Source organism: Panthera pardus, unplaced genomic scaffold, assembly GCF_024362965.1.
Source record: "Panthera pardus isolate Hobbes unplaced genomic scaffold, ASM2436296v1 HiC_scaffold_17, whole genome shotgun sequence".
NCBI lineage: Eukaryota > Metazoa > Chordata > Mammalia > Carnivora > Felidae > Panthera > Panthera pardus.
In genome coordinates, this window is record NW_026526732.1 from 7,655,120 (window position 1) to 7,680,752 (window position 25,633).

Sequence of the window (25,633 nt, forward strand, 5' to 3'; positions counted from 1 at the left end):
GTGAATCTAGCTTGGGGCGCCTGGGTGGCTCAGTTGGTTAAGCGACCGGCTTCCACTCAGGTCATGATCTCATGATCTGTGAGTTCAAGCCCCACATCGGACTCAGAGCCTGGAGCCTGCTTCCAATTCTGTGTCTCCCTCTCTCTCTGCCCCTCTCCCACTCATGCTCTGTCTCTTTCTCTCAAAAATAAACAAACAAACAAATAAATAAATCTAGCTATGTTGCAAATGTATGCTATAACCTCACTGAAGAAGCTGGAGGAAACTGGTAACCTAACTAACTGACTGGTAAATTCTGTTGTGACACTGAGACTAAAAACAAAACAAACTGTACCTAAATGCTGTACTCTAGCTGGCCAATTTATTCCTCCCAGGGGTCCTGGTTAGTGCTTCTGAAACCACTTTACACGTGTCCTCCAGCTGCACGAATATGCCAATGAACTGCAGTCACGGGAGCCAGGTTTCCCACTGCCAGTGAGCAGAGGAGGGAGGCTGGATGAAACTTGTGGTGCTGGATTAGACCGCAGACATCAACCGGAACTCATGTTTATTTTCAACAGACAGACAGACAGACAGGTAGGTAAGCAGATAGACTGATCGATCGATCAATCGATAGAGAAGGAATTGCAGATCTGTGCATACACGTGGGCTGAAAGACGTACCTATATTTTCTAACTCTATCACTGAAGGGCATGGAAGAATGACACCTGACAGTAACATCCAGGGCCCAGATCTTCATTTCTAAATACCACACTCCAATAAAAGGAACCAGAGCTCCTCGGGGAAACGGCTGACCTCAGGACCGCAACAGGAAAAATAAAGGATGATGCTTTAAAATAAGAAACTGCTCAAAAAGCAAAACCATACAAAAAAAGATGCAGGCATGTCAAAAGGGCCCAGAAGCCAACTGAAAGAGTTCCGATGGCTAAAGCAGCAACAATCTGAGCAACGAAATAAAGAACAATATTATTAGATTACAACCCAAGAAAAAAATAAAAATTTATGACTCCACACAGAGACATAAATAAATGGGAGAGAAGAGGTAAATCTTTCAAACAGAAGAACTCCAAATAATACATGTAGATATTCCCTCCTCCTGGAGGTGGAGATTCCTACAGGAATTCCCCTCCCCTTAAATGCGGGTTCCATTTAGTGATTCACTTCAAAGAATACAGCATGGAAAGGGAAAACTGCTAACTTGTGGAGGAACCTGGCAGACACCTTCACGGGGTGATCCAGGTTAACATGACCAACGATATTATGATGCCATGAGAGTGGCATTCGCGCCCAAGCCTAAGAACCCAGTCTACTCTTGAGAAACCATCAGACAAACCCAAATTCAGGGACATGCTACAAGCCACCCAGATCATGAGAAACAAGGGAAGACTGAGCAACTACCACAGATCACAGGAGACTAAGAAGATGCGACTAAATGCAATGTGCTGTCCTTGACTGGGTCCTGGAACGGAAAGGGGACGTTAGTAGAAAAACAGAAACCCAAATAATGTCTGCAGTTAGTCAGCAGTATTTTATACCAATGTTAATGAATTGATTTCGACAAATATAGCAGAGTTAAGTAAGACGTCAGCATCAGAGGAAGCAGGATAAAGAACATAAATGAAAACTGTACTATCTACGAGTTTTCCAGAAGTCTAGAATCAACTGAAGATTACAAGTCTTTAAATTTAAAGATTTTGAAATATAATAATAAAATTTTAGAGAAAAACTGCTTTATAAAGCATGTTGATAAGCCAAAGGAAATTAAACATAAGATCACGTTATTCATAAACACTAATTATAAGTAACTTAATCACGAAGAATAAAAATACAAAGACATAGTCAAGAAAAATCAAATATCATGAGTATATTTCCTCCTTTCTACAAAATCCTTCGACTATATTCATTACTATTATCACATAAGCCATAAATACAGTGCAAAGTAGAAGATATGTGTTGGGTACAACGTGTGGCACCAGATGGTCAAGATGTTTCTAACAATTAAGAATGAAAATAAAATCGTCTTTAAACCTAAAGGCTATACACTGCTTAAAATGTACCTTTAAAATGTCTGAGTATTCGGCAGAGATTGCAGAGATAGAAAGGTTAAATACACTTTAAAAATAAAAATATAAAACAGTCTAGCCCATATTGACTTACAGTTAGCTTCTAAAGAGAAAAAAAATTTAACAAAACTTATAAAAATTAATAGTTCATATTCGGCTTCTATAGCATTTTACTATATACACAAATACCTTTTTAAGCCTCACAACAACCCTGTGAGGTAGGTAGTGAAGTAATATTATTGCCATTTTACAGACGCAAAGGCTAAGGGTCCGAAAGATTAAGTTATTAACAAAGTCATGTGGTGAGAAAGACCCACACCAAGGAATGGAATCCAGTCACTTGATTTCAAAACTGCAACTCTTCCTCCAAAATACTTAGTCAAAGTCTAAAACCAAGAAGGTAAGTCTATATATAGTCATGCGTATACATACACACCTCCCCTGATAGAAATGATGTTCCTCAAATGGAAATAAAAAGAAGTCTTCCTTTCCCACGGAGTTAATTATAATTCTGGGGCCTCATCTTTTATTAGTTTGGACTGATCTCTAATACAGAAGAATTTCTACTTCAGCTCTCGGTTACTCTTTCGTTCTTTGACAAACACATTTTATGACACAAAACCTGAAACAGCAGGGGCTTCTGTACTCCATTTTTGTTGTGCAAAGCAAACACTATCCAAAAAATTCTAATAAGCAGCCTTTAACTCCCACGCTTTATGAGCTCTGAATCTGTATGTCTCCTCTTTTCCCTAACAAGGATAACCTTCTCAGTTACATCTCAACTGGTCAAACCGAAGGAAGGCAACTGTGATGGGAACCCATCTGTACTCAGCTTGAGTTCTAATACAAAATGTAGTGCACTCATCACCCATTCTCAGCCTCTTTCTTGTTCCAACACATCTAAGGGACGCAAAGCTCTACTGTTAGCACCGACAGTTCACTGCCACGGAGGATCCCCGAGGGAGAGGGAGACAATCGGGGGGCGGGGGGGAGGGGGGAGTTTAAAGCAGTCGTATGAAGCCCCCACATGCGTCCTGGGGCCCTTACCATGAGCCCCCCTCTCCTGTGAGATCCACTCAATTAGAGGTGAGGTAATGCTGCCAGAGCTGCTCCATTCATATCACTTCAAAAATAGTGCTTCACAATAAAAGTTAATCATCGACCCTGTCTTGCCCACATGTGTCCTCACAGGAACTGACCCACTCCAGCCAAAAACCTAGACCAAAGTCAGCCATTCCCCATCTGAAGTATCTGGCAAATCCTTATTCCGTATTTAGTTTGGTTCTACTGATTTTGTAACCTGCACTATAATGAAATCAGACAAAACAGTGATTCAGGAGCTCAAAGGGAAAAAAGTCATTTGCCCTAATTAAAAGACGTACATAAAAAATCAGAGTTAAAATACTGTCCAAAGAAAATCTCATAACAAATGCACTTTTAAGACATCTAATTAAAATAATAATCAAAGTAAACTAACTTCTTATAGCTACAAAGTACTGATTCCTTTTGCAAACATCTTGCTATATTATGTTAATGTCTTACCCCTTCTCCTAGAGGTTCACGATCTAGTTCACGAACAATAAAAATCTTACAAACTGAGGCTCTCGTCCACTGTTTCCGATTATAAAAAAAAATGCTGTTTTATCACCTCTCACTCCAAAGCAAGCCAGATTATGTAAACTGAAGTTTAAAAAATAAAAATAGGGGTGGCCTGGGTGGCTAAGTCAGTTAAGCGTCCGACTTCAGCTCAAGTCTTGATCTCGCGGTTTGTGGGTTTGAGCCCTACGTTGGGCTCTGTGCTGACATCTCAGCCTGGAGCCTGCTTTGGATTCTGGGTCTCCCTCTCTCTCTCTGCCCTTCCCCTGCTCACTCTCTCTCTCTCTCTCTCTCTCTCTCTCTCAAAAGCAAATAAAATAAAAAGTTAAAAAAAATTTTAAGAATAAAAATAAAAGGTGCATACGTACATATGTACATAGCTACTAAAACTTAGAATCACAACCTAACACAGGTGTAAGGGATCTCAAAGATCTGGGTGTTTCTGCTTTTAGCCAAATGAACATGCAAACTCACCACAGAGAAAAATTACTCTTTTGCTCTAAAGAACAGTATCCAACACGTGCTACTTTTTAGTCTTAACGACCTTAACAGTGAAGAATTTGAGACCTCAAGCTATCAGAATGAAATTTGTACTGTTTTCCAACCGCTTTTTCTAGGAGGCATATTCCTTTCCCAGAAATCTTCACATATCAAACTGCAGACTTGATAATCATGAAGACTTCCCTTGAACCTCCATCATCTGCGCTAATCACTAACTTTGCCAAACACAGAAGTGAACTCTTTTTTCCTTTGATCATTCTTACATTTCTCCACAACTCACATCTCTTTAAATAAAATACAGTGGCCAATGGGGCGCCTGGGTGGCTCAGTCAGTTGAGCATCCGACTTCGGCTCAGGTCATGGTGTTACGGTCCGTGAGTTCGAGCTCCGCATCGGGCTCTGTGCTGACAGCTCAGAGCCCAGAGCCTGCTTCAGATTCTGTCTCCCCCTCTCTCTGCCCCTCCCCCACTCGCGCTCTGTCTCTGCCTCTCAAAAATAAAGAAACACAATAACCAAAAAAAAATTAAAATACAAACTGGACACACTGCTCAAAAGGGAGTAAGCTATTTGCGACGAATACAGAAAGAACTATATCCGTGACCTTGGATGCCATATTCATTTAAAAATATTTCAGCATCATGTTGACTTTTTTACTGACTCATATTCAGCTTGTGGTCACCCATGATTGTGGCTTTCTTCCCTCTTTATTTATACCTAGCCTGTCCTTCTCCATCCTATATTTATATGGCTGGATTTTTTCTCCCTCCACACACCACCTTCTACTTAATTCACTGAATTTCATACAGTTTTCAAAGATCCATTTCCCCATTTATTTCAGTACTTGAGAGAAATGTTTAAATCTGCAAGTTACAGTAACTACCGCTTACACTTAACATATCGAGACTATGAAAGTACCAACAATCAACACAACACCTTGCAATAATGGAACTAAGGACAAGAACATACTAATGCCTACCAGAAACCTACCTCCACTGGATGGTCACTCTTTACCAGTGCTATACGTGCCCTTTGCAAGGAACCGTCCATCAGCTTGTGAAGTCTTAAAATTAACTTTCTCAACCCCATTTGCTTCAGCGCTTTGTCTACAAATGGCCTATAAATAGAAGTCAGACAGTGTCTACTAAAGCCTGCTTCCGTGCTGCAGTCTGGCGCTCCCCAGCCAACAGAATCATCCTCGGACTCCAGCCGCTCAAGCTTCTTAGACACGCAGTCCTGAGAACGGGTGCTGAAACGGCGGTCAGCGGGCTGTGCGGGTTCCGGGGCCCTTGGACCAGAGAGCTCTTCTTCTTCGCTCTCGTCCGCACTACTCTCCAGCCCTTTCAACTCCCCTTCTGTGTCATCACCCTCATCTTCCGGCTCGTTGCCTTTGGATGATCGAGGGGAAGGGATTTCAAACACTGGCCAGCCAATGTCTGACAAATTCTTGATGCCCAAAACAGTGCCCATAATCCTTAACTTCTGATTTAGGTCTTTTGTGATGTTCAACCACAAACAGAGCGCCTGCACCCTGTCTTGGAAGTCTTTCGCAGCATATTTTTCGTAGTCCTTTTGAAGAGCCTGCAACGATGGATAAAGTGCTTCTATGTACTCCAGCAGCTCCATTATCCGTTTCACCTGCTCAAACGACACCCTCTGGCGTTGGAGATGCTCGTGATATGTTGAGTAACCCACAATCTTTGTTCCACGAGGGGCTCTGCGCTGCCCTTCTACTGAAGTACCATTAAAACTAGCTCCATTTCGAACAAAGGCAAAGCTCCCGTAATTCACTTTGAAAGTAAGGATTTCGTTGATAATATCTGGGATGGCTTGACGGGCTGTATACAAAAAGAGGTCCTGGTCATTAATGGTCCGTCCTGCATGCCAGGCTTGTAGCTCTAACCAGATGAGTTCGTTAGATCGGTTAAACCAGAGAGCAGACGTATTTTCCTGTCCTCTTTGCTCCCTGTCCTTCTTCTTTGAGACCGAGGTAAGCTTTAGCAGAAGTCGTAAAGTCTCAAAAAACTTCAAGCGATCTGCCGGACAGTCAGTCCTAGAAGTCTGGCGTGCAGTTCTGGCTATAGGCATGGGCACGGATACCGGAAGCTTAGCGTTGCTGCAGCCAAGACTGAGGTAAGGCTTATTAAGATCCACATCTGGAATTGATTTTTTGGGCAAAGACCCACCCACTGAGTCCAACATAAACGAGCACTGCACATTTTTCTTATGGTCGCGCTCTGTTGTCCTAAGAGCTGCTCGGATCTTTTTCTCCTGCTTATAGCTGTATTCTTCCACATTCTCCACAGTTTTTCCAGTGTCTTTGTGTGGAGGCTGGTTTGGCGCATTCATTTTTTCTATTTAAAAACAAACAAACAGAACATTATGTTACTCTAAAACGTGAAGCTACTCTCGGTATCTTCAATAAAACTGATACTCACATATACTTCTTTTTCAGGCTGTTACTGGAGACAAAATCACAGCCATTTGCTGAAAATTAAAAGATTCAGAATATATGCATCTCTAAACCTCTAAAAAGATTTTATCCATCTTCCCTGCTTTATTATACTTGCTATAGTCTCTAAGAGTCTCCGGTGGTAGCCTAGAACAAGCTGTCTACCTCTGTGCCAAAAGTGCAGTTATACAGGGAGAGAAATCGTCAGAAGTTAAGCCTTCACCTTACAAGAGACACAGCACAGCAGATCTGACAGAAACGTGGTTTAGAAAACACATCCAGGGCCGCCTGGGTGGCGCAGCTGGTTAAGCCTCTGACTCCTGATCTCAGCTCAGGTCATGATCTCACAGTTCGTGGGTTCGAGCCCCACATCGGGGTCGGTGCCGATGGCGTGGAGCCTGCTTGGGATTCTGTCTCTCCTCTCTGCCCCCCCCCCACCCCCCGCTCATGTACGCACTATAAAAATAAATAAACTTAAAAAACAAAACAAAACAGAAAACACATCCAATTCTCCCCTTTGCCGTAAACTAAATGTATTAACTCAGAGCATATCACATAAGTTTTCCGGGTCACTTTTCTCATTCGTAAAATGAAGTAGATTGAACAAAGAATCTTTAGGCACTTTCAGATTATTTTCATAAAAAACGAAAGACAAACAATAGGCAAAAATGTTATTCTCCTCCTTGGTTTCTTCTTTCCCACAAACAAATGAACGATAACATTTTGAATTTAGCATTAGCAAAAGTGAAAAGATATAGACTAAATCAGCATCACTTACCTGTACCGGCATATAAAATAATTCAAAATTAATGCAAAGAAAGTAAACACACACTTTTTTGTCAAACAACTGTAGAAAGTTCCATTAATTTAATTCCCAAGCTTTGAAATGTCCTGATTGGCATTTCTGCCGCTACCTTGCCGAAATCCCTTCACTCTGTCGCTTTGCAGACACAACGGTCTCTGGGTTCTTTCCTACTTCCCAAGTCACTCCTTTTCAAACCCCCTCCTTGCAACTTGCATCAGAAAATGCTAACGTTTCTCAGAGTTCCACTCTTCTGCCTCTTGTCTTGCTTTCCCCTCCCTCGGGGAGCTACTTCACAGCCACTTCAGAGATCGAAACGCCCAAACCTAAATCTCCAGCCCAGTCTCCCCTCCACACCCAGGATATACTTCGTTTCATTGAATCTACGATACACATTCTCTATTTTAACATCTCTGAAATGAAAATATGTTTCACAATTAATAATGATATGAATAAGTTTTAGGAACAAACTAATAGCTTTCACTTACATTTTCTCTTTTATATATATATAAATAACATATATAACATATAACATGTATATATGTATATATGCATATATAACATATACATAAGAAGAATAAATAGCTTTTTTAAAACCTGTGTCTAAATATCAGGAAGTATAAAAGGGTTCTTTCAGTAAATAGAAAATAAAAATTCTAAGTATGAAAACACATTGCATCATCAATTGTAAGCATTCTTTTCCTTAACACATATTATATATATGTCTTTAGACTGGGTGAAATACGGCATATTTATATGGGTTACAAACTAGTAGACCCCAAAATCAATTCACTAAAGAAAATTAGTTTAAAACCAATTTACCTTCTAATCAATTTAAATGAGAATAGTTTTAAAATAAGAATTTTAAAACAAATATTCCTAAGTGCAATATTTACATTCTATTTACTTTCCTTTATGGTCCATTAAAAAGATTTTATCTGTCTATATGGATTTTTGCTATATTTTAATATAAAAACTATTATTTTTAAATTACTGCTATTTTTTAAGCGATATAATTTTTAACTCTGGTTTTGATCTACTTTACTTCTAAATGTCTTATAACTTGTTATGCAGTCCATTGAAGAAACTTCTTCATAATTTTGTTTCTAGCTACAAAGGCCTATCAATGCTCATTCATAAAAAATTTGCCCAGTCCAGGGCTTTCTCTCCTCTGCAATGTTTTAGCTGTGTCTTCCATGTCTTTATCGACAAAGCACACGCATACATCCATCTCTACTCAGGAGAACAACGGTTACTTGAAAGCAAAGCTAACAAGTGCTTCCAAATTTAACTCCACTACTCTTATTTTTCAAGATATGAATTTATACTATGTCACCATGAACATCATAGCACACTGTTTAAGACTAGAGAAAAAGATACTGAGTAATTTTTTACTACACTAAGTTGGAGGTGCCTACGGGATAGCCGTGTTGGTTGGAGATATCTGTAGGTGAGTAATACGGGTCTTGAGTTCAGGAAAGAAATCCAAAGATACCGATTTGGAAGTCATCAGTATATACAGACGTCATTTACTACCAGGAGAGTACATAAGAACATCCAAGAAACGTGTACAGAAGAGAGGCAATGCAGGTCTAGAAGAGAATGTTTTTTTGGTACGTGCATCCAAATAAATGGTTTTGAGTCAAAGATATCGAATACTTAAGTAACAAAAACCAATTTTTTTAGCTTAGGGTTTAGGATCCTAACAAGACTTCATAAAATGATGCAGAGTAATGTAACTGATAATGGCCAGAAAATGTTTGCATATAGTTTATAATTTGAAAGTAATAGTGAAGAGTGAAAAAGTATTACTTGGCTTATACAACTCATAAATGTTCTTCTAATCCATGATTTAAAGATCCTAAGGAAAACAAAGGGTTAACTGAGAGCGGCTGGAATGGTTTTTCACAACTCCAGAAGACTGGACTATAAACATTATGTCTAAATCTATGCTGTATTTTCTAGGAAGCTAATCTTCATAGCATGAACATATTAAGAGGTAAAACTTCTCAGCCTTGCTCTTTATTTCAATAATTAAGAGGACTTAAGACCAATAAATGCCACAATCCCATGTTTCTGTATAAAAGAATCAAATTTTAGTAGCATAAAAAGCTAATTTTTGTAGATTATATAGAAATCTTGTTAAGCTTACCTCACAGCATACAAAATGGTTTATTACACAATTTTTTTTTAAATTTTGTGTTTACATAAAGCAATGGCTTATTATTTGGATCTACAATGTGTGTAAAGAAAAGCAAATTGAGAAAGGCACAAGATGGAACAGAAAAGCTTTTTTTTGTTTGTTTTTGAAAACAAAAAACCAAGTTGATTTTGAAAAAAAATACACAAATGGAAACTGATACATCTTAATTTAAAGTTTTTTTTACCATTTACTTATTTTTGAGAGACAGAGACACAGCATGAGCAGGGGAGAGGTAGAAAGAGAGAGAAAGAGAGAGAAGGAGAGAGAGAGAGAGAGAGAGAGAGAGGGAGAGAGAGATACAGAATCCAAAGCAGGCTCTAGGTTCTGAGCTGTCAGCACAGAGCCTGATGTGGGGCTCGAACCCACGAACCACAACATCGTGACCTGAGCCAAAGTCGGACACAACGAACTGAGTCACTCAGGCGCCCCTGATACAGCTTAATTTGAAAATGATTAATTTAAACTTAAAATAGCCTTTAACTACTGTGGGGGAAAAAAAATCAATCCACTTTATCGGTAGCTATACTTTTTGAATAATGTATTTGTGATGGACAGAGGAAACACAAGCCTATTTCCTAGCAATCAGTGACCCGGTAGGCCTCTATGAAACCATAAGGGACCCATCAGTTAAGGGAGATGTAGAAATAGTAGGTGTTGAGTGGGGAGGAGTGGAGGAAGGGGGGAGAAATAAACTGCAAGTTTAGATACAGTTCATATTCCCAAGCACTTAATATTTTGTCTTTACCCAATCTGACATGAGTATAAAACTTTTAATAATAACTTAAAAGCCCATTGATAATAGACAAGTTTCTTTCTTTATCTAGTTTTCTGTTAATACTAAATCCCTTTGCAATTAATAAAAAGTCAAATACAAATAGTTTCTGAAAAGGAGAATAAATCAAAAGTATACAGAATGTATTACATGAAAAAATTCTAATTATAGTATTACAAAACTAGTTCATAATAACTTAAGTAAGACTAATGGAACATCTAATCTCCTGAGTAGCTATAAATTAAATGGTGTGATTTGGTCAGTGCAGTTAAAGTGATCTTCCAGATAGTTACTTTTTCCTTTGGCCAATCACCAACAATTCCTGCCTAATGAGAAGAATATGAAAGGAAAAGAAAAAAAAAATTATAATGAAACCCAAAGCAACCAATGACAAGCAATATGGTTCGCTTGTTTAAACAGAAATGAGACATTCAACCGAATTCTCCCACCATCCATATCTAGAACTGGCTCGTTAGAATATATAGAAAATGTATTTTTTATCAAGTCCCTGGAATACTTAGGCTCTCCCATCTGTGCACTGTCCAAACGCAAAGCAACGGCCTTCCTCAAGCTCTCGGATGAGTAAGCGTAAGCAGATGGCTGCCCCTTACCTTTAAGTGGGAGACGATCATTAGAGCAGTGACGTCCTGGGTGATCACACAATGTCAGCAATCTGCAGGGGCTCAGAGATGGAATTCGAGGTTCTAAAATTTCGGTCAACACTAAGAATCACTTGGATTCTTGCTAGAATGCGGATTCCTGGGCCCACCCCCAGTGTCTCTGATTCAACCTGGCTAGAGCGGCAGCACATCGGAGGGAAACACTGCTTTCTTCAATCCCCTCCCTTTCAAGGTAGAAGCTGTACAGAGACTGTTGTCATCTTCACAACAACACTGTGAGGAAGACCACCATGGAACACAGAGACAGACAGGAAATGTCAGGACGGGGATCCCGACCAATGTTCATACCATCACTCCACCGTTACACCTGTCACAGGTGCTCACGGACCAGCACTAACCGTCCAACGAAAGGTTAGACACTGAGGGTCGTAAATAACAGATTATAACAGGTGATCCATAAAGGCTTGAAGTAAGACCACATGCTTGACTGGGGCCTTAAAGAATGGAAGGAGCTGAAACAAGGGTATTAAGAAAGTCAAGAGCATCTTTGAAGCCAGAGAAGATCAAGAAAAAAAGGAAGAAAAGAAGAGAACTTGGCTGAACAGTAAGTCTGTATAAGGGTAGCCTGGAAATATAAATTACAACTTTAACTATCAGACTGAGTTTAGACTAAAGAGCTGAAATGCAGATTTTTAAATCCACGCTAGTTAACAATGAACAATCGTGTGACTGACTACACAGCAGACCCCCTAAACACGAAGGGTTTGAACTGTGCAGGTCCACTTATACACAGATTTTTTTTTTTAATACTGTAAATTTTTGATAAATACTGTAAATTCCCTTAAGTTTTCTTAATTTTTTTCCTCTAGCTTACTGCACTGTGAGAATATAGTACGTAATACATACATAAATACACGTGAGTTGATTCCAGTCAACAGTAGGCTATGAGGTTAAGTTGTTGGGGACTCAAAAGTTATACACCAATTTTTGTGCACAAGGTTGGCCCCCTAACACCTCCCCTGCATTGTTCAAGGGTCAACTCTATAGACTGAATTAGACTTTTATCAGTTCAATTTTATAGCAGTATTATAGTCTTTCAAAAAAAAAAGTTGCCGAGGCACCTGGGAGGCTCAGTGGTTTAAGTGTCCAACTCTTGATTTCGGCTCAGATCATGATCTCAGGGCCGTGGGATCGAGCCCCACATCGGGTTTTGCGCTAAACATGGAGCCTGCTTGAGATTTTCTGTCTCTCTCTCTCTACCCCCTCTCCCGCTTGCACTCTAAAATTAAAAATTAAAAAAAAATTTTTAAGTGCTAATCCTACTTTTAGCAATAAACACTTTTACACACACACATACATACACATACCTTGAGATATTTATGATAGGGAAATTATGGTGTTTGTTTATGATATATATGTATGTATACATGCACACATAGGTACCAATTCTGATGAAATGTCTTGAGATATTTGTTCTATCTCTATAATTTGGCAATTGCGGTATAGCGTAATACTGCTGTAAAAATGGGGCTGGTGTTGATTACGAGGCAGATTCACCCTGGGAAGGACTTTTTGGCTTGAGTGTTTTTATTCTTATTTAACCTATTTAAGCTATTAAATGAACTAGCTTTTAACTACGTTGAAAGAACAAAACTTTACGGATGAGATAGTTTGACTATCTCTTCCTTAAACCTATCGTAAGAACAGTTACATATGACTAATTATTGTCCAAAACTTATTAAAATCTTAATTGCTGTGATTGGGCAGTTATTTACCATTATCCAAAAGTATAATTTAAATAATACCACAATTAGATCCTGTTACTCAGGGAAGTATGAAACCCAGCCTGGTCCGTGAGCTAAGTCAAGAGCTTAACTGGCAGGTTCCATCAGTCAGGATGTCACATAGCTGACTTCTTTTTAGGTAATAGGAACTGACCGTTCTTCCCGAGCTATCATAACGTGGCTATCATATTTGTCACAGCTTCTAAAAATAGAAGTTAATATTCTGACAACAAAAATGTCTTTAACCGCAAAAAACGGGTAAAATATAGTTCTGCACACTTCTAAACTGGCAACCGTTTAAAAGTCCATCAATACAAAGCAAGAAATAAAACACCGCAACAACGGTGACCTCGCCTTCGCCCTCACGTCCCACCCCCGTCTTCAGTCCTCTCCCGTCTCAGTCTCAGACAACCGCTGGGACGGACACTGTTTTGAACTGTCCTGTCTGGTGGTTGCACACTCGCATACTACAGTTGGAAATCACAAACGATGAATGACACATGAATCTCTGGGCAGCATTTACTGTGCGCATTTGCAGGGACTTCTCTAAAGTCTACTCCCAGTGTGTGGATTTGCCGGGTCAAGGACATAACCAACCACAACTTGACCGTATTAACAAATTACTGTCCCACAAGGATTGAGACCATTTATACTCCCGTTAGCCTGCATGAAAGCTGCCATCTCCTCATATCTTTGCTAGCAGTTACTCACTGAGGTAACTGTAAGAAACATATTTGGTTTTTGTCCAGGTTCCTGGCACAGAGCTGCTAAAAAACCCTCGGAATTTCCTAAGTGATAGGGGTATCTTCTATTATTCATAAGGAGCCCCTTTCAATCACATCTAATAATGGGGCGCCTGGGTGGCGCAGTCGGTTAAGCGTCCGACTTCAGCCAGGTCACGATCTCGCGGTCCGTGAGTTCGAGCCCCGCGTCAGCCTCTGGGCTGATGGCTCGGAGCCTGGAGCCTGTTTCCGATTCTGTGTCTCCCTCTCTCTCTGCCCCTCCCCCATTCATGCTCTGTCTCTCTCTGTCCCAAAAATAAAATTAAAAACGTTGAAAAAAAAAAAAATTAAAAAAAAAAAAATTTATGCTAAAGAGGTGACTTAGGGGGTGCTCCTAGAAAGCCTCCAGATGGGGCTGGTCACAGAGGGAGCAAGTAATCAGCAGCCCCCCTACCCACCTTCCTAACCTCCCAGAAAGGGGTTAGAGAGGGCAGCCTGGAGATTAAGAGCTACAAAGACTCTCAAACGGGAAATGTGATGAGCCCCAGGTTGGTGAACACATGGAGGTGGTGGGAGGCTAACTAACACCTGGGAGGACCCGGAAGTTTCATGGGAACCCGACACCCTGCCCTACACATCTCTTCCATTTGGCTGTTCCTGAGTCCTTTATACCATAAAGTAAGTAAAGTGTGTTCCTGAGTTCCTGTGAGTTCTAGGAAATTATGGACCTGAAGAGGGTCTCATGGGAACTCTCAATTTATAGCGGGCTAGTTAGAAAGGGGCCTGGGACTGAATTTCCAATTATAAAAAAATAAATCTATAGTAGTTACTACTATGGATTAGTAGCAGTTACTCTGAGCCTATAATAATAAAAATATTTGAAGAATCATATCCATATAATCAGTTCATGACAATGGTTACCATTGCTAAAAGAAAATAAACGTTAATAATTACTCTTACCTCCTTTCAATAGAATGCCCTCAGTTACCTTTTCGTGTGCTTATATTCCTTCAGGAATGCTTATGACGTTGTCCGCATTCACAAAGGAGAGAGGCTGGAGGCATAAAGACAGTAAGGCTGCCCAGACACAAATGCTCCAAAGCTTTATATCCAATGCAGGTAGGAGCTAGTCTCTTACCGCTAGCAACCACCTCCTGCTGGTGAAATGCCCTGTGGTCCCCCCACCCCCCACCCCACAACGAATTCTGGAGGCCATGTGTCGCCAAAGAATTCAGCAAAAGCGGTGTCATGTGACTTCCTAAGTTATGAACCCTTACAACTTTCACCTCGACCTCTCCTGACACTTGCTCTGGGGGAAGCTAGCTGCCACGTAAGAACTCCCATTACCCGGGACCAGTATGCTGTGAAGAAGCCCAGGATATGCCACGTGGAAGGTTAGGTGGGAACAAAACAAGGCCAGCCAGCTCTCAGCCCAGGTGCCAGACCTGTGAGTAAAGGAGCCATTGCGGACCACAGAGACCCAGCAGACACCCTGTGGAGAGGAACCGAAAGCCCACACTGAGGGCCCTGTCCAGACCATGACCACTTCTCCAGCCAACTGAGCCATTTCAGCTGAAGCTCCAGACATGATGGGTTTGAGACAAGCTGTGACCTGCCCGGACATGTGGCCCGCAGAATCATGAGCACAATAAAATGGCTGTTCTTTCACGCCACTAAGTTTTGGGGTGGTTTGTTACACAGCAATAGGTAACCTGAAAAATGCAAATACTATTGGCGACATCTATTAAAAAGATGAGTCCAACTTGGGACTGTAGTTCTAAAGTGAAGAGTCTGATTCGGAGAGTCTTTGCTCGTGCCAGTGAGAAAGAACGAATGCACCAGTTCACATTTCCTTGGAAAGCTTTTAAAATAAAAGCTGACCAACCCAATTAATCCCAAAAGCTCTTGAAAGTACTGAGGGACCAATATATTATCATGAATCACACACTCCTTTGAAATATTGGTCTCCCTGACTCAGCCTTCAGGTCATAGCACAAATGTCACTTGTTCCAGAAGCCCTGAAGCCCCGGGGGCCTTCCCAGCCCCTCCTGGGGGGGTGGGAGGCGGTCTCTCCTCACCAGCCTCTGTCCCACCTCCGCCCCCAAGACCGCACTGCCCGTTTACCTGCGTGCTTTGGTGGGGCTCTCACCAAAGATAGTACAAGTTATCATTTCTATGTATTGGGTTTATAGGTATTTTTATTTCTTTTTGTTTGTATTTTCGAAATTTCCTACAATAAACATGTCATCTTTTACAATAAGAGACAAGATTAAGTTATTAAGGATTTTGGTCTCGTAGGTGCCGCTGGATAGGTACAAGCCAAAAGACACATAGCGGGGCACCTGAGCAGCTCAGTGGGTTAAGCGTCCGGCTCTTGATTTCAGCTCAGATCATGATCTCACGGAAGGTTCGTAAGTTCAGACCCCGCATCAGGCTCTGTGCTGACGATGTGGAGCCTGCCCAGGATTCTCTCTCTCTCCCTCTCTCTCCCCTACCTATCAAAATAATGTAACAAACTCTATCAAAATAAATAAACAAACATACACACATAAAATAAAGACGTATGGCCGTTCACTCCTTTACCTGAAAAATGGCAAGAATTGGAGTAAGCAGTCCTAAGACCCCTTCCAGATCTAAAATTCTGTAATTTTATGGAATAAACAACTGAAAGAAATTGAGGAGGAAAGGAGGCAACCTTCCATCTTCTACCTCCCACATACCCCAGAAGGACAGTAGCCATTCAGCAAATATTTAGTGACTATTTTTCTGATTAGTGAAAGACAGTTAACTCAAGTACGGCATTCAGGTAAGCTTAACATCTGCTGCTTGTACTAGAAAAAACTCCAAACCAAGTACCAGGAGAACTATTTCTAAAAATACTCCTGTCACTATCTCAAGTTTTCTAGCCTTGAGGTTGCTTTGAAAATCCAGGCCTCAGTTTCTCAATCTACAAAATGTGAGAATTATGCCTTCAACTCCTATTCTAAAATGGTATGGACCAGGGTGCCTGGGGGACTCAGCTGGTTAAGCGTCCAACTCTTGATTTCGGCTCAGGTCATGATTTCGCGGTTCGAGCCTCACACTGGGCTCTGAGGTGACAATGCAGAGCCTGTTTAGGATTCTCTCTCTCTCTCTCTGTCCCTCCCCTGCTCTCTCTCTCTCTCTCTCAAAATAAACAAATAAACTTAAAAAATAAAGAAAAACCAGGGGCGCCTGGGTGGCTCAGTCAGTTAAGCTTCCAACTTCGGCTCAGGTCACGATCTCATGGTTCGTGGGTTTGAGCCCCGCGTCGGGCTCTGTGCTGACAGCTGAGAGCCTGGAGCCTGCTTCGGGTTCCGTGTCTCCCTCTCTCTCTGTCCCTGTCCCATTCACTCACTCTCTCTCTCTCTCTCTCTCTCTCTTTCCCTCTCAAAAATAAACAAACGTTAACAAATTGTTTAAATAAATAAATAATGGAAATAAATAAAAATAAAACAGTAGATGGACCAACAAGTTAAGAAAAGGCAGATGTGCTGCAGGCACCTTCTCAGTTTTCCCTGCTCGAAGCAAATATGTGCTAATATTGATTCAGGAGATGCTACTTCACCGACACCTATTTTAGAGAAGGAGCTTCTATTGACGTCCTGGAGGAAATGAATAAGGGTTGATTTTAGAGATGATAAATTGCAATAAAAGCTATTAGTTTCCAAAGGGGGTTGTAAGTGCAGGTCGCAAGTTAACATCCTGGTGCAAATAAAGTTTTAAAAGAAAGTAAAAGAATCGTGGTGCCTTGCTGGCTCAGTCACTAGAGCACATGACTCCTGGTCTCAGGGTTGTAAGTTTGAGCCCCACGTTGGGCGTGGAGATGACTTAAAAATCAAAAAAAAAAAAAAAAAAAAAATCTTAAGAGAAAATAAAAAATCACCTTCCCTGTGGAAAAGAAAGACCACTTACTGATTAGAAATTCTTTCCTGGGTAACATTTCACTCAAGCAAATAAACAAAATCCATTTCTCTCCCCCTCCTTCTTTCTTGAGGAAGGGCTACGAGAGGAATACAGAGTGAATTTGCCAACTTATAGCCATGAGAGGTCAATGTGTGGAAGAAATCTGTAGGAAGGGGAACCTGGCCAAAGAAAAAGGAAGAACACGGACCAGAGAAATGCAGAAATGGGCAGGAGCTTGATGTCAAAAAGGGAGAACATGTGATAGGGGAAATTTCTCAGATAAGATCAAGAATGAAATCTCTACCTCGTGCAGCAACTGATGACCAACTTCCAAAAAGCTAGGAGATCAATTTTAGGACAGGTGGTTTGCTGAAATTAATAGAGAAATGCTAAAGCCATAAGGCTTCAGTGACCGGAGGCTCTGAGCCAGAAAGCCGGGAACAAGGAGGTAGCAGGTCGGCATGATTTATCTCCCTCAGAAAAGAACAGCTGTGGCACGCTGGAGGAAGTGAAGAAACGAAAACAGAAAACTCTCCCAGCTTCTAGGAACAGAACATTATCTGGGCTCTGAGATTCTAAACAAAGAGAAAAGGAGAAGTGTCTGTGGTGGGAGGTGTAGGGTACCATCTAGGCACTGTGCCCGGCAAGAAAGAGGGCCACGCACGCACGCTCAGGGCCGTGTCACGGTCACCAACAGAGAGCACACGTCATGAGCTGCTTAGAGAAGCCTGGCTCTGCCTCTCCCAGACTACCCACACATCAAGTCTAGAAGACAAAAGCTAGAGATTCCAAGAATGAAAAAGGCCATCGCGGCACCTGGGTGGCTCGGTGAGCGTCCGACTTCAGCTCAGGTCACGATCTCACAGTCCGCGGGTTCGAGCCCCGCATCGGGCTCTGCGCTGACACCTACAGTCTGGAGCCTGTTTCCGATTCTGTCTCTGTCTCTGTCTCTGTCTCTCTCTCTGCCCCTCCCCCACTCACACTCTGTCTCTGTCTCTCAAAAATAAATACACGTTTTTAAAAAATGTGTTGTTGTTTTTTTTTAATGGAAGGCCAACTATCTCATACATGAGTACCACCCTGAAGGAGTACACACTCGACTTCTTCCACCACTGGCTTTAACAATTACTCCGGCCAAACCTTTCTAGCTCTGGAGAATTCTTTTCTCCTTTATTAACAATACTGCTAGTGGTAATGATTCGAAAGTTAAGAAGTGAAATTTAAAATCGGCATCAAAATTAAATTTAAGATAAGAAGAAAAACATTCTCATAGAAAGGATCAGTCAATAGTTACGTGTTCTACCGATTATGTACTGAAAGCGTCAGGCCCGTGCATGTCATACGTAGCGCACTCACCTTTCAAACCAGACCGGCCAGCAGGCCTCCCGACGTTATTCCGCTGGTGCTTGGTGGACATGCGTTTTATCTGCCGAGGGGTGCTGGGGGGAGAGGTGCCATCAAGGTTCTCTGTATTGGTTTCATCTGAAAAGTCCTCTGGATCAGACTCGGAATTCTGGCAGCCAGAATCTCCTAACGTGCGCTCTTGCCTACGAAACATGATGCACAGAGAAAATATTCAGTGACGCGGTAAGTGAACTCAAATGTAAACTACTTGCAATTTCATTTAAGAACTCTTTGCAGAACTTTGCTACGGATGCGTCTCCTCCTCGGCACCGGCGTCGTTCTCCTCTATTTGTACGTGTGGCACTCACAGGAGAACTCCTCTTTCGCCCGGTGGAGTAACGACCGTGACTTCTGCTCTGACCGCGAACGGCGAACAGCAGGGGAACCGCACGAGCAGGACGGCGCGCAGTTTCTCTGTTTAGAGAATTCTGACGTCAGTGACGTTTAAAACCAAAAGCTCACGGATTGAGTAAAAAGAGAGCAAAGGACTGGGAAGATACCAATCAGACAGAACGAGGTATGTACGTGTGTGCTGGCCACTGAAAGCCGGGTGGGCGAGTGGACTTGCCTCGTCCTGCCCCGGACCTCAGGGCTGCTCTTCCTCTGAGGCACACAGAACAGAAAGCCCAGGAACGTTCTATGATGACCCCGGCAGCAAAGCAGGGGGCACCGCTAACAGACGAGAGGTCAATGTTCCTATGTTCTCCGCCACACACGACAGGACAGGGCAGGGCTCGGGTGAGCAGTGGGGGAGGACGCTGGGGAAGGAGAAAAAGGAATTCGTTTCTCTTCAGCTTCAAAATGCCACTCCTCACTAACTTGTCCTCTGGTAATGCTTCCGGCCAATTCTCTATCCCCAGCCAGCTTCTCAAACACCACTATTTTGATAAAGTTCTATTTTTGCAAAACCAACAACAACAACAAAAAACTTATTAGTACAAACAGAAACAAATACAATCCCAGAACAGCAAGCTAGAAGGAACCCATCATGAAGTTCCTTTCAAGTACATACCACAGTCTACCGCATTCTGAATATTCTTTATTGAATACACTTCAAATTTTTAAACATGACTCCACACTATATCCAAGACAGAACCAGTTTTCTTCCTGGCAATTCATATCCTGATATAAAATCAAAGCTATTACAAAATCAAGATGGAAAAAAAAACACTCTAAGATATAGGATACATTATTGAATTATACTGACAAAATATCAGAAAATAAACTTTCAAAAAATAAAAATGCTGCAGAATTATATAAATTTACAGCACTGAAATCCATACAGAATCCCTCAGATGGGTCAAAAACTGACATAACCAGACAAGATCACTCTAGATACTGTGAATATACATGGCCCCACACATATGTGCATACATTAAGACATACAAATGAAATACCCTGAAAGCTGACTACAACAAATTAAATCATAAGCAAAGTTAGAAATGAGTTTTTTTTATTTTTTTAACGTTTGTTTATTTTTGAGAAAGCATGCAGCAGGGGAGGGGTAGAGAGAGGGGGGAGGGATACAGAAGACCCAAAGCGGGCTCTGCCCGATATGGGGCTTGAACTCACAAACCACGGGATCATGACCTGAGCCGAGGTCGGACACTCAAACAACAAGCCCCCAGGTGTCCCAGAAATAAGTTTTAAGTATTCCTGTTCCCTCAGGCTAATCACATCTATAATTTAAGTATCACACAGTCATACAATAAATAATACAACTTCCAGATGAACTTGAAATTTCCTACATCCATTTCTTCTACGCTCACTGCAAAATAGCTGATTCAGCTGAACAGAAGATATGACTATCAGTGACAAGGTCCCTCATCTCATTTCCCCGTGTTGTAGTGGTTACTAGCATAAGCTTGGAATGATTAACACTGTAGGCTTTGTGGCACAAGGGACTTTGGTTCAAAGGCTGACTGTGCTAGTTAGTAGCCATGTGGGCCTTCGCCAAATTACTTAATATCTCCACACTGCGCATTTACCAAATAAAGATAATACTTAGAATCCATACCTGTGAGGATTTAATCCAATAATGTATGCTTAACAAAAGAGTAATAATAGAGCAGGGTTCACTAAATGATTGCTACTGCTCACATTATAAACCGTGGAAGCCACCAAGCCTATTGGCCATCATGAGGGAACCTGAGTTCCTTCCGCATCTGCTTAACATTAAGACAGGGGGTACCTGGCTGGCTCAGTTGGTACAGCAGGCAACTGCTGACCTCATGGTTGTTAGTTACAGCCCCACGGAGGGTGTAGAGATTATTTAAAAAGAAAAATGTTTAAAAAAATAAAAAAGGAAAGGGGCACCTGGGTGGCTCCGTCGGTAAAGTGTCCACCTTTGGCTCAGGGCATGATCTTGCAGTAGGTGAGTGAGAGCCCCGCGTCGGGCTCTGTGCTGACAGCTCGGAGCCTGGAGCCGGCTTCGGATTCCGGGTCTCCCCCTCTCTGCCCCTCCCTCACTCATGCTCTGTCTCTCTCTGTCTCTCAATAATAAATGGACATTAAAAAAATATTTTTTTAAATAAAAAAGGAAAGAGAAGTCTGCCTTTGAGTTCAGCATGGTACAGGCCCAGAAACTATCTTAACATTTTTAACGCCTTCTAAATTGTTTCAAATTCAATACTATAACTTTTTTTTCCCCACTAAGACAAAGTCAATGGTAAGGAAGGGCAGCACATTTCATTACTTTTGTGTCTCCAAGTTTCTAGGATAGAACTCAAAACCATTCAATGTTTTACCACAAAAACATATTTCATATTTCAGAATGGTAATCACAACAGAACTACAGCACAGACATTTAGTCAGTTAAACACATCAAGGCCAGATAGCAGCGAATGCCAGGCTAAACAGAAAAATGGAGTCAGATAAAGGAGCAAACGAGACAATCAAAACATCCCTCTGCAGTAAAGAGAGACGTGAACTCAGGAAGCGGAAGACCAAAGGCTAAGTCCCAGCCTGACTAGACAGGTGACTGCGTACGTGACTTAATCTTTCTAAGACAAAGAAAGAGACGAATATATAATTTGTAAAGCCAACATTCTAAAATACTTCAGGAAATTCAGTTATAAATATTTCAAAAAAGTCAAGGATATCAAAATATTGGAAATCAACGGCTATGTGGAAAACACTACAGTATACGACAGGCACATAAAATGGCATGTTTCAGTAGCATCCAGCAGTGCTGTGTGCGTGAATAAATTACTGAAACGCGAAGTAGAGGAGGAGGAGGTTTTTATGAAGAGGGACTGAAAATGTGCAAACATCAGTGAGCCAGGTCTCCAAGGGCCAGCTCCCAGAGCTAAGGGCAGAATCATGATCTCAGGATGAGGAGAGTTTATTTTTCAAGAAGTACCTTTGTCTGATCTACATAGGATGGACACAAGTCCACTGCTTTAGCAGATAAAAAGAGTCAAAGACAGTACATGTAATAAAGATGCTAACTTTTATGAAAAAATGTAATTTGGGGAAACAGAAGAAAAAATACCTGTCATCTAACTACGGACAAGTTATTTCTCTACACACAGAAAAATTCACTTGGCTGCACTCTCCAAATAAAAGTAAAAGACTAAATCCCTGTAATACTTCTCCAGAAGCTGAAGATCTCTTGTTTTCAAATCTGCCTCTATCCCAAAACAGAAAGTCATCGTAGTCTTTATAACCTCGCACAGACACAATAAACACTACTGGTTTCAAAGTGTTTCCAAATTATTTAATTACTCTAACAGCAAACATAAAAAATGCATGGAAGCAAAGAGGAACACTGTCATAAACAACGTATTAAAGTAAGATAAAGCACGGTGCACTTCACCACTCTTCATTCATTATGCCACACAGAAAGTGACGTAGAAAGACTGCCATGTGGAGCTGACGGCCACTTTCTTAGGGTGACTTCAGCCCGTCAACATGGTACTCACACCCACCGGAAATGTTAATAGTTTACCTTCCATCCAAGTAACTTAGTAACTTAATACATGTCAGTACAAAGTCCAAATATATTTGAAGGAATTTTTTAAAAGTCTGGCACTCAATAAGTAAAATTCATGCCTGCCATCCTGTCAAAAATTACCAAAAAAAGGGAAAATATGGCCCAAACCAGGAAAAAAAAATCAGTAAGCAGACCAGAAATTTTGCTCAAACAGAACCTGTAAAGATGAAAACTGTATCTGAAATGAAAAACACTCTGGATGGGATTTAAAAGCAGATGAGACACAGCAGAGGAAAAGAACCGTGAACTTGAAGATACAGCAATAGAAATGATCCAAAATGAATCAGAAAAAGATTAAGGAAAACAAAGAAAAAGAACAGAGCATCAGTTATCTGTGGGGCAGTAACAAGCGGTGTAACATGTGTGTTATTAGAATCCAAAACAGAAAAAGGGAAGCACAGAAAAAATCTTTTAAGAATTAAGGGCTGAAAATGTTCTAAATTGGAAGGAAACTGTAGTTCACAGATCCAAGGAGCTCCACAAACTCCAAGCAGAACAACTTGAAGAAAACCATCCTGTGCACATCATAATCAAATTGCTGAAAACCAATGATGAAGAGAAAAATCTCAAAAGGAGACAGAGAAAAACAACCCGGCTTGGGAGTCTAAGCTAAGAAGCAATATACAATAGAGGGGTGGGAAGGGAAACCAAGCTAAAAGTTTCTTTTCTCTCTATAAAAAGAAAAATTTATACACAAAATCTAGGAATATAAACACTAGTGGTAAGTTCAAAAGAACGTGCATCATTTCAATTAACTAACCCAAACCATCCAAAACCTCATTTTGTATTAGCTCATGTGAGATGAGCTAATGTGGTCAGTTGACTGGTTCAGAATGTTGCCATGGATACCAATTATTTTGGATGAGGAAAGTAATACGAGGTTTACATCAATTGCCCTGAAACACTGGCCTGATATGTGCTGAAAAACACACAAATGTGAAATTTCTTTCTAGTGCTAAATTTCTGACAGTCATATAAAACAGTGTCTCACTCTTTTCACGTCAAACTTTGCTAAAGTACTATTCACTTGACATAGAATCTGGTCTAACAAAAGTGTGCCCTGAACTCAACCCAAGGGGTTTTCCTGTCATTTCAATGGAAAATGTGTGGAAGACAAGACAAAAATTCAAGTAACTAGGGGTTAAATAGTTCTGCTGTGACACAGTTGGTGAACCACATGGTGCCCGAAATAGCTCATCTATAAAATAATGAAGTTGGATTAGACGAGTTCAAAAACATCTGTGGTTTTGCAAAAGCCCAAACACACCAAACACACACACACACACACACACACACACACACACACACACACACCCTTCTTTAGAAGTTCTTTAGCAAAGTCCCTAGAAATCAATTTTAGGGACACCTGGGTGGCTCAGTCAGTTAAGCTTCCGACTTTGGCTTGGGTCCTGATCTCACGGTTCATGTGTTGGAGCCCCGCGTCAGGCTCTGTGCTGACAGCTCAGAGACTGGAGCCTGCTCCAGATTTGGTCTCCCTCTCTCTGTGCCCCTCCCCTGCTTACATTCTGTTTCTCTCTCTTAAAAATAAACATTAAAAATTTTTTTAAAAACAATCAAGTATTTTATTCACTTATGAAGTATAGTACTCAACCGTGTGAGATCCTCTCTGTCAACTCTGCCTTCTCACTAACCTATTCTCTATTAAACAATAATTAAAGAAACACTTCGAGGAAAGGCAGGGAGGGGGGTAGGCAGAGGTGGTAGATTTTCTAGATTTCTTTTTTTAAGAATTCATATTAAAGAGTTTGCTTGGCTGATGGTATAAATCAAAAGTAGCTAAGCTAAATTTGAGGTTGCTCAGTTGGTTTGTATTTGTAAGAGCCAATTAATTAAAAAGTTAGTTGATCTATATTGTCAGCCTATCATTGAATGTTTATCAGCTAACCTCCAACTAAACTGTTGTCAAACCTCAAATTTATCCAATATTTGCTAAGTTTTTAACTTTTTCTGTGGTGCCTGGGTGGCTCAGTTGGTTAAGCATCCGACTGTGGCTCAGGTCCTGATCTCACAGCTGGTGGGTTCCAACCCCGTGTCAGGCTCTGCGCTGACAGCTCAGAGCCTGGAGCCTGCTTCAGATTCTGTGTCTCCCTCTCTCTCTGCCCCTCCCCTGCTCACGCTCTGTCTCTCTCCCCCCAAAATAATAAATAAACATTAAAAGAAATATATTGAACTTCTTCATTGACTCAGAGTATAGGGTCTTTACAAACCTACTGAGTCTTGGTTTTCAAGACAGACATTCAAACTTAATTTTTTTTAAACTAAATTCATTTTTTTTTAACAAAAGCAGATTTAAAAAAAAAAAAAAAAAAGATTTCCCGTGAAAAGAACTATCCCTCCCAACCAGTCTCAAAGCTCTGGGAAGGCAGGGACCCATCTATTACTGTTTTACCACAGTTTCCCCAATGTCTAGGACAGTACCTGGTGCAGATTATGTGCCCAATAACTACCTACTGAATAAATGAACTTGTGAGGCAAAAATAATGTTCTCTTTTGATATTTCAGACTTAATCATCATCTAAAGTCTATTAAAATACAATCCCATTTAATTATTTGAAGAATGTAATTTTTTTAAAGGCTGAAAGAATTAAATGATTGTTGATTTCTGTGGATGATGTTATTGGGATACTGTAACCCTAGGTGCCAAGGTAACTACCTCCCATCCAGAACAATGGCAATGGTGGATAACAGAGGGAATCGTGGTTTTGGAATCAGATTAACACGGGTTGAAATCCTTATGTCCCCACTCTTAAGAATACAAGCTTTAATCGAATTACTCTA

General features: G+C 41.0%; 1 protein-coding gene across 8 annotated transcripts in view; it reads right to left on the bottom strand.

The window, feature by feature from the left end:
• MAP3K4 (mitogen-activated protein kinase kinase kinase 4) overlaps positions 1 to 25,633 on the bottom strand; it is a 112,254-nt gene that overhangs the window by 54,087 nt on the left and 32,534 nt on the right. For all 8 annotated transcript variants that reach the window (XR_002070858.2, XR_002070859.2, XM_019412725.2 and 5 more), the window contains exons 2-3: positions 18,793 to 18,983; positions 5,148 to 6,511 (exon numbers count right to left, since the gene is read on the bottom strand). Coding sequence is in view for 6 of the 8 variants with exons in the window: in XM_019412725.2 (XP_019268270.2) it covers positions 5,148 to 6,511; positions 18,793 to 18,983 (1,555 nt within the window). In the remaining 2 variants the exon portion in view is untranslated. The remainder of the gene's footprint in view (positions 1 to 5,147; positions 6,512 to 18,792; positions 18,984 to 25,633) is intronic.